Raw genomic sequence first — 9,419 nt, 5'->3', positions numbered from 1 at the left:
GCCCCCACCCCCCCCATGGACATGCTGGACCCGGGTCTGGATCCCGCTGCCTCGGCCACCGCTGCTGCCGCCGCCAGGTAAGAGTGCCCGACCGGTCCGTGCCCCCGCGCGCCCTGGCCCCGGCCCTTCGGCCTAGCGGCCGGGCCGCCATGATCCCGGGCGGCCGCTGGGCCCAGCTCAAAATGGAGGCTGCGAGGGAGGGGGGACCCGCGCTGATACCCTCGGCTCCGGGTCCCGGCGGTGCCCCAGCTCCAGACTGGGCCGGGCGGGACGGGGGCCGTGCACCTGGGCAAAGGGGCGGGGGCGCGGGCGGCCCTGACCCCCCTCTTCTTCCCGTCCTCCCCGCAGTCACGACAAGGGACCCGAGGCAGAGGAGGGCGTCGAGCTGCAGGAAGGTGAGTGCTCGCGGGGCTCACCGGGGCCGCGGCCTGCGCCCGGGGAGGGGACTGGGGGCGCCTTGGCCGCGTGACCACTGACCATTCCCCCCCACCCTCCTCCGACCGCAGGCGGGGACGGCCCTGGGGCGGAGGAGCAGACGGCGGTGGCCATCGCCAGCGTCCAGCAGGCGGCGTTTGGCGACCACAACATCCAGTACCAGTTCCGCACAGAGAATAATGGAGGACAGGTGAAGCTGCGGGCCCGGAGCCCGCGGGCAAGTGGAGGGTTGAGCCGAGGGTCGAGCGGGCGGGCTGGGAGGGGCTTAGAGCTGGTCCCGGCCGGGACCCCAGAGCCGATCTCGCTGCTCTGCCGCCCCCTGCAGGTGACGTACCGCGTAGTCCAGGTGACTGATGGTCAGTTGGATGGCCAGGGCGACACGGCTGGCGCCGTCAGCGTTGTGTCTACGGCTGCCTTCGCGGGGGGGCAGCAGGCTGTGACCCAGGTGGGCGTGGATGGGGCAGCCCAGCGTCCTGGCCCCACTGCTGCCTCTGTGCCCCCAGGTCCCGCAGCGCCCTTCCCGCTGGTAGGTGCCCACAACCCCTGGGGGATGGCGAGGGGAACTGACGCTGTTCTTGGGAATCCCCAGGGGGTGGGGCAAGTGGGACACTGATGCTGCCTTTAGACCCTCAGGCGGTGTGGGTCAGATCCCTGTTCTGTGAGGTGAAACTTGGGTCAGGGGCTTTGAAATACCATTTTTTCTTTCTGTAAAATGGGGATGATGGTAACAGGAAAGTCTCTCAGAGGTAAAAGGGGATCAGCTCATCAAATGATTGCTAGGCATCTGCCGAGTTCGGGGGCTAGGAGACAGGGCAGAGTGGCACACACACAGGGGTTTCCCGCCCTCCAGATTATGCGGTGAACGTCAGACACAACGTGAAGGGGATGGTTTGGTGAACAAAGATGGCTAAGGGTGGCCTCTGTGTCCTCCTACTCCCCAGGCCGTAATCCAAAATCCCTTCAGCAATGGCGGCAGCCCGGCAGCTGAGGCTGTCAGTGGGGAGGCACGGTTTGCCTATTTCCCAGCATCCAGTGTGGGAGATACCACAGCTGTGTCCGTACAGACCACAGACCAGAGCTTGCAGGCCGGAGGTAAAGGGAGGAAGGGGCCAGGGTGGAAGGCAGGGGAGGCAGCAGGCCTAGCAGGGCGGGAAGCCCCCCCAACTGGTTTTAACTGCACCACCCCTCCCAGTTCTTGCACTAACCCCCGCTTTCGCTGCAGGTCAGTTCTATGTCATGATGACGCCACAAGATGTGCTTCAGACAGGAACACAGAGGACAATTGCACCCCGGACACACCCCTACTCCCCGTAGGTGCAGGAGACCTGGTCCTAGGAGCCGGGGCTGCTGGGAGGGGCTGGTGTGAGGGGTCACAGGAAGGGAAGGTTTTCTGGAATGGAAGCCAGACAGTTGAGCACACAGCAAGCAGTCGGTGTATTTTTCTGGTCTGTTCTTGCTTCTTGACTGTAAGTAAGAGAATTAGCATTTCTTCTCTTTTTGCATAAGAGTTTATTTTGCAGAGGTAATTTTCAAGTCTGACTCCTTAATAGATGTTTAGGCAGATGGGACCTTAGAGAACACGTGCCCATCTTTTTTCTCTTTTAGGAAAATTGACGGAACCAGAACACCACGGGATGAAAGAAGGAGGGCCCAGCACAATGAAGGTAAGGTCCGGGTGGAGTTTCTGGGCCCCACAGGCACCGCTAGGCCTGGCGCTTGGTGTCACGATCACCAGCCGCCAGGAGCGCACAAGAGGTGTTTGCTGAATGCCGGGAAAGTAGAAGCAGGCAGAAGTTTGTCATCAGGAGCAGATGGGCAGGAGGGTGAACTGGAATGTGTTTTGTCATGTGGGCTAGTGGTCTTGAATTCACGGTCCACAACTGAAGTGGCAAATTTGATGTTCACATGTGGATTTCCTGCCTCTCTTGAAAAATCGGTTTGATTTGGTTTTCCCATGTGGCAACTGTTGTGCTCTTGTCCCTCATTCCCCCCGTCCCCGCCCACCTGACTTCCGGAAGCTGTGCCTCTGGCTGCCCAAGGCCAGAGCATTGTGCTCTTCCGTTACACACCAGATCCCACCCTAAGGTCGTCTTGGCCGTTAGTGCTGTCTCACTTAGTCCTCCACCACCTCCCTGTGCGCCCAGTCTGTGGCCACTGCAGCGGACGTGGTAGCATGCAAGTGCAGGGGAGCATTTACACCTAGACCATCCTCTCTCAGCAAATGTTTCCTGAAGGCGGATTCTAGGCTGGGCAGTGTGCACCCTGGGCCTGGTCTGGAGCCTGGTCTTCGGTGTCAGGGTGGCTGAAAAGGAGCTCAGGCTGGTGTCTTCCCCAGAGAGCTGGCCTTTGGGAGAGCCTGTCAGGCAGAGGGGAGCACAGGCTGGAGGGAAGGCAGGGTGGGGTGAGGTTGCTTCGGTGAGTGCTGATGTGGTCGAAGCGGAGGTTCCAGGCAGAGTGCTTGGGGGTGGGGAACAGGGAGGACTAAGGAAGGCGCTGAATGTCAGGGTGAGGCCCTGAGAGTTCTGCAGGTGTTCGGCTGGGTTTGGGCCTTTGCAACTGTGACCTGAGCAGCTCACTGGGCTCGGCCTTTAGTATATCTGTACCCCATATCTGCCTGGCTTTTACGCCCTCGGGTCCAGGGGATGATACAACAGACGCAATCTTGGCTCTGGCAGTGTTCCTTCTGGTGGGAGAGACAAATTACACAGTGTGACATGAGGTCACGTAGGTTACAAGGACGAGATAAAGCTGTGTGAGAAGCTGGGGAGTCATGGCGGCAGTGTGCTCCACAGGCCTCTCTGAGAGGTGACACTGGAGCAGAGGCCTGAACGGGCCAGCCGAGTCCCTGAGGGAGAGTCCCAGGCAGAGGGCTGAGCAAGTGCAAACACCCAGGCCGGAGCTGAACCGACTTGCTGTGTTTGGGGAAGAGCAGAATTCAGAGAAGGAAAGAGGAAGTTGGTGGCGCTGCGGGAGGGCTGGCCAGGTCACGCGGGGCCTTGTAAGAACAGCATCCCTACTCTGGGGTTTTTTTCTAGTTGGAGGGGAAGCCAGCAGCGGGGTCTGTTTATGGAGGCGATGGGACAGCAGAGGCTGGGAACATCAGAGGTGACCGTGGATATTGTCCTGAGACAGGACAGGGCATGAAGTAGGGGAGCGCATGGGGAGAAGATTCCAAGGCTGGAGAATCAGGGTTTCGTGATGGCGTCAGGTTCATTTGAAGGTAATGGGAGAGTCCAAGCTTGGTTTTGGGGTGTGGTATGTTTGAGGGGCCTCTAGTGGGCAACCCAGTCAGTCCCAGCCCTGCTGCTTACTGGCTCTGTGACAGTAGGTTGCTTCTTGGTCTCTGCGCCTGTGTAGTCGTGTGTGAAATGGTGTTAGCTTGACTACCCCCGACGCTTATGGCGAGTTCAGCTGGTGCAGACACACGAGCCTCCAGCAGCGCGGTGCGCCACCTGGTAAGGCCGCAGCCTGTGACTCGGGGATACCATCCAGCCACCCTCCACCCCGCTCTTTATTCTCCGCCTCTCACCTGTGAAGTCTTGAATCGTTCTCATCCTGCAGAAAACAGTCAACAGTCTTTCTCATAACCTTGTCCTTAGGCTCCAGCTGCATCCTGCCTTCCGTCTCCCAACCTGCACAGTCTTTGACCCACCCTCTGCCCATCCTCCCTGTACCCTTGGCAGTCTGGCTCATTTCTCTACCAAAAGAGGTCCGTCTGAGGTCACCTGTGACGACCTCATTGCCAAATCCACTGGCTTCCTTTCCTGTCTGTGCTCCAAGCATCTGACCCTGCCTATTCCCCTTTCGGGAATGTTCCTTTCTGCTCTATGCGCTCTGATTTTCCTGCACTTTGCTTTTCCTTCCCAGCCTGCTCCTCAGAGCAGAGCTTCCCAGTAGCTCCGGGAAACTTTTTAACAGTCATGATCTCCGGGGCTGTCCTCTCAAGGTTCAGAACGAGTAGGTCGGAAGGAGGCCCACGTGCCTGTATTTCAACAAGTTACCCAGTGATTCTTCCCACTGGGCAAGGCTGGCAACTACTTTGACTTGCAGTGTCCCTTAAGGTCTGGCCTGTCTTCCGTTGGCCTCAGGAGAGTTGAAGCCTTTGGCCCAGAGATGGTCAGTATCTCCCAAACCCTGTCCCCGATTGCTCCAGAAAAGAGTCTGTGATTCAGACAAGGTGAGAACCGCTCCTCAGTGTCCTCCCAGGGCTGCCCCTCACCCCAGCCCCTGGCTGGTCTATTCCATTCTTCTGTCTTGAACTCCAGAGCTATCGTTTGAACTGTCCATTCAAAATCTTCATTTCCCGATATCCTTGAGACACCCCATACTCAACTTGTCCAAAACAAGCCTCCTGCCCCCCGCAAAGGCTCCCATGCAACATTTCTTTTCCCAGAGGGCAAAAGGCACCCCTGTTAGAATTACCCAAGCCAGAACAGAAAGCCAGGGCCACCCTCAACTCTGCCCCTTCTCTTTCCTTCACGTCCTCGAATCCCGAGATTCTGTGTTGAAGTAGACCTCAAATCAGCTTCTCTTCGTTTTTTTCCCTCTTTCCCACCGTTTCGTGGGACTGGGAGCCCATCTCCAGGCCCCACGGGGAACTGGTGCCGTGGGGCCTGCCCTTTGCAGCCCGGTCAGAATTTGGGCCCACTGTTGCTGGGAACCTCTGAGGAGCCAGAAATCCAGATCTTTATGTGAAATCTGGTTTTTAAGTGCCGGATGGGATTGCTTTTTCTATTACGTTAGTTTCTACTCTTAATGTTGCTAATTCATTCCATCTACTTACTTTGGGTTTAATTAGCTTGGGGATTTTTCCTAGTCTTTCAAGATGATCTAAACCTTTCTTTTTTCCCAACACAAGCCTTTCTAGTTGCAGATTTCACTCCAGTGCTCTTCGGCTGCATCCCATTTGCCTATATGGGTTTTCATTATCGTTCAGGTTAAAATACTTTCCAATTTTCCTAATAATTTCTTCTTTGACTCATGGGTTATTTAAAAGTACGTTGCTTATTTTCCAAACATTTGTGGGTTTTCTGGATACTGTTTTGCTACTGATTTTTAATTTAGTTCTGTTTTGATCAGAAACATACTCTTATATAATTTCAAGTTCTTCGAAATTTGTTGAGACTTATTCTATGGCCCTGAATATGGTCTGTTTTGTGAACGTTTCCACGTGTGGTTGGAGAGAATGTGTGTCTCTGCGGTGGTGGTAGAGTGTTCCCTTTGGGTCGCGTAGCTCAAGTTGGTTGACACTCCTCAGGTTTTCTATCCTGACTTTTTTGTCTATTTGTTCTATCAGTTGCTGAGAGAGGAATGTTAACATCTCCAAGCGTGTCTGTGAGTTTGTCCGTTTCTCCCTTCAGTCCTGGCAGATTTTGCTTCCTGGATTGTTTTCGGCGTCCTATGGGTGTAACTGAAGCACGTGTATAGAATAGACGTGGCCTTGGTCTTGACTGGTCATCCTCCCTTTCAAATGTTCCAGGATGGTCTTCCCAAGCCACAGGCCTGACCACCTCACCACCTGCTTGATGAAAGGGCCTGGGCCCATCAACCGGGCATTCGAGGCCTTCACAACCTGGCCTTCCCCAACCCCTGCCCCACCCCCATTGGCCCCCCAAAATATTTCCATGTCCCCATTTCTGCATTTTGCACACCTGACTGATGCCCCTCCCCTCAGAAACCAGCCCAAGTCTTCCTCTGAAGGCCCACCACACCCCAGCACTGTGCAGAAATCATTGGCTCACCCTGTTATTCCCCAGGCACTTGGTACAATCTTCAATCATAACACATCTAAGGTGTCAGTATCCCCCATCCACAGACATCGCACAGAGGTGCCGTAAGCACCAGCAGGGCAGAGACCGAGTCCACCGCAGACGGGGGTTGTAGGGTGCCCTGCACACAGTAGGGCAGGCAGTAAAGTTTTTTGTTCTCTGGGTTTTTTAAATTTTATTTATTCGAGAGAGAGCGTGTGCACGAGCAGGGTGAGGGGCAGAGGGAGAGAATCTCAGGCAGATTCTCTGCTGAATGCAGAGCCCGCCCGACTTGGGGCTCAAGCTGAGATCGTGACCCGAGCCGAAACCAGGAGTTGGACGCTGAACCGACTGAGCCACCCAGGCGCTCCCGGGCGGGCAATAAGTTGAAAGCAAATGCAAACTGGAAAAGATGGGCCTGGCCCTCCATCCCTGCCCTCTGGTGGCTGGAGGGGAGGAGTCCGAGGGAGATCTGGCTGGAGAATGCCAGACTGTGTGAGAGGAGAGCAGAAAGCAGAGAAGCCGTGTGCTGTTGGGTTCCTCTGCTGAAACCTTGGGAATAGAGTGCACCGTTGGGGGACGTGGTAGGCGGCGCCGCCAGGCCTGGGCTAGACTCCTGGATCCATCGCGGTTTTTAGTCACAGAGTTCTCGGGCGGTAGGACGGGGCCATCCTTGGTGCGGGGGTGTAGCTCTCCCCAGCAGTAATGGGACCTGGGTACTGTGCACTCCCCCCAGGGCGATGGGTGGGTAGCGTGCAGTCCTAGAGAGCAGGGGAGGAAGAGGGACCAGGGAGGTGGAGAGTCCCTGGAAGAGGCTGTCCTATCCCAGGCCAGAGCAGGGGGCACCTGGACATGGGGAAGGACTGGTCAGCAATGAGCACATGGAGCCAAGTGCCAGAAGCCAGCAGTGGGATTTGCCGATTAGTGGCCGGGCATGTTTGTAAGAACGGCAGGATCATGGGAAGGTACCAGCCTCAGAGGCCATGAGGAGTGAGGGGTGTGATTGTGGCCCACCCTCCATTTTCACTCTCACCCAGACCCCTTCTGGCAGCCCCCACCAGCACTGCCCAGCCCGGAGAAAATACTCCTTTGCCCCACTTTCCAAATCCCACCTATAGGCTTCATATCTTCCGCAAACGCCACCTACATCTGTCCGTGAGCTGTCCTGGAAGGAGGGATGAGGGCGTGATGGTTGGGGAAGGTGACTGGGCTTTCTTGTGTGTTTCCACACTGGTGCCTAGTACTGTGCTTGGAAGGTAAGGAAGATTCTGGCACAGCTTTGCTTCCATAGGCCCTGAGCCCTGCTCTTAGGTGTCAATGCAGGCAGACCCCAAGCGGCTGTCATCAGGCCATGACGTGAGCCCGATGAGAAGCCAGAGGGAAGGCAGATGCCCCGTCTGAATGGGGTAGCCACCACTCCAGTCGGCTGACAGAGTTTGGGTGAGATTGCTGCGCGTTGTGGAATAAAATCACAAATCTGGATTTTTCAAGCATAGCCTTCCATTAGTCTGCTGGCCCTGGCTTTCAGGGCAGGGTTCACATTGCTCTCAGGTGACCCAGTGCCTGGTGGGGGGCCAGGCCCCTGAGAGCCACAGGGCCAGCCTGGGCAGCTTGGGACTCGCTACCCGGGCTCTGGAGAAGGATTTTAACTGGGGGTGAGACTGGTCAGACTGATTTTAAAGATGGAGAAAAAACAAACTTGTGCAGCCCAAAGCTCGGGGGAGGCCTGCGGACCTCCAGAAAATCAAAGGCGCAGCCGCTGTGGAGGACCAGACGGGCGCCAGGGTCCTCTGGCTGTGAAGGGCTCTGGCCCATTTCTTGCCTCCCAAGAACACAGGCCACAAGTCCCCATTTTTCAGAAGATGCCAGTTATTACGTGAAATTTCCTAATTTAAAAAACGTTGGCTCAGATGTTAAAAATATGCCGGGCAGGTAAACCAAATGAACCCGCCGTCCCCAGCTGTTGGTTCTGCCCTAAAGGTGTGCGCGCGCGGCCTTGTAACTCTCGAGAAGCAGCGTGAAGCGGGGCGCGGAGGCCGGCCGCCTCCATCTGGGCCCTGCCCCCGCCGGCACCACGCATGGCGGCCTGTCCGCGGCGGCGGGAGGGCGCCGGGCGCGCGGGAAGTTCTCGGAGCACGGCCGTCCACGCTGCTCTTACTCTTGCAGTGGAGCGGCGGCGGAGGGACAAGATCAACAACTGGATCGTCCAACTCTCAAAAATCATTCCAGATTGTAACGCAGACAACAGCAAGACGGGAGCGGTGAGTGCCCCCGCACCCGACCCCTCCGAGAAAGGCCGCCTGGCCTGGGCCCCGCGCCCTCCGGGCAGCGCTCACTGACGCTCTTGTCCCCTCCCCCCCCAAGAGTAAAGGAGGGATCCTGTCCAAGGCCTGCGACTACATCCGGGAGCTGCGCCAGACCAACCAGCGCATGCAGGAGACCTTCAAGGAGGCCGAGCGCCTGCAGATGGACAACGAGCTCCTGAGGCAGCAGGTGAGGGGCGGGGCGGGGCCAGGGGTAGCCAGCCCGGGAGCAGGGAGCCAGCCCCTGGCTCCCCGTCCCCTGTCTGTCGTGTGTGCCAGATCGAGGAGCTGAAAAACGAGAACGCCGTGCTTCGCGCCCAGTTGCAGCAGCACAACTTGGAGATGGTGGGCGAGAGCGCGAGGCAGTGACGCCCGCCCCAGCGCACAGCGGGGGCTCCTCCGGCCGCTGCTGCCCCTTCCCCAGCCCTTAGCACAGAGAGGGACAGACGCCCCTCCCCCAGCTGCGTTTTTTTATAGTAGATTTTTAACAAAACGAGGAGAAATAATGCATTTCTGTGGATAAGCGCCCACCGCTCTCCTCAACTTGGGAAATGATACCTTCCCTCCCCCTTCTGTCTGTCTCCCTTCTCCCGGCCCCCACTAAGCCCCAGCACTTCTAGTGGTCTCGCCTGGAGGCAAGAGGGAGGAGGACAGAGGCCCTGCCACATCCCACTGCCTCCTTGGTCTCTAGAGGTACTGAGACAGGGTGCTTTCGGGAAGGAGGGGAGGCTTAAGGGGGGCCATCCCCGGGGCCTGGACCTAAGCAGGGAGGCCATGTCCCACCCCACCTCTTGTTTCTGGATCCCTGCTCCCCTTTGAGTGTGTGTGTGTGTTTTAATTTTCTTTATGGAAAAGTGGACGAAAAAAATAGAGAGAGAGAGAGGTATTTAACTGCAATAAACTGGCCCCATGTGGCCCCGCCTTGTCTGTCTGT

General features: G+C 57.2%; 1 protein-coding gene across 1 annotated transcript; it reads left to right on the top strand.

Annotated features, from left to right (window-relative positions):
* Positions 1-6: 6 nt before the first annotated feature.
* USF2 (upstream transcription factor 2, c-fos interacting) lies at positions 7-9,412 on the top strand. The gene is made up of 10 exons (XM_034638413.1): positions 7-77; positions 349-395; positions 507-625; positions 761-961; positions 1,377-1,527; positions 1,658-1,745; positions 2,041-2,099; positions 8,349-8,443; positions 8,547-8,675; positions 8,765-9,412. The coding sequence occupies exons 1-10, from the start codon at positions 16-18 to the stop codon at positions 8,852-8,854; spliced, it is 1,041 nt and encodes a 346-aa protein (XP_034494304.1). The 5' UTR covers positions 7-15; the 3' UTR covers positions 8,855-9,412.
* The last annotated feature ends 7 nt before the right edge of the window (positions 9,413-9,419 follow it).

This window comes from Ailuropoda melanoleuca, chromosome 12 (genome assembly GCF_002007445.2).
Source record: "Ailuropoda melanoleuca isolate Jingjing chromosome 12, ASM200744v2, whole genome shotgun sequence".
NCBI lineage: Eukaryota > Metazoa > Chordata > Mammalia > Carnivora > Ursidae > Ailuropoda > Ailuropoda melanoleuca.
Note: the sequence above shows the minus strand (reverse complement) of the source record. Positions and strands in the feature narration are given on the sequence as shown.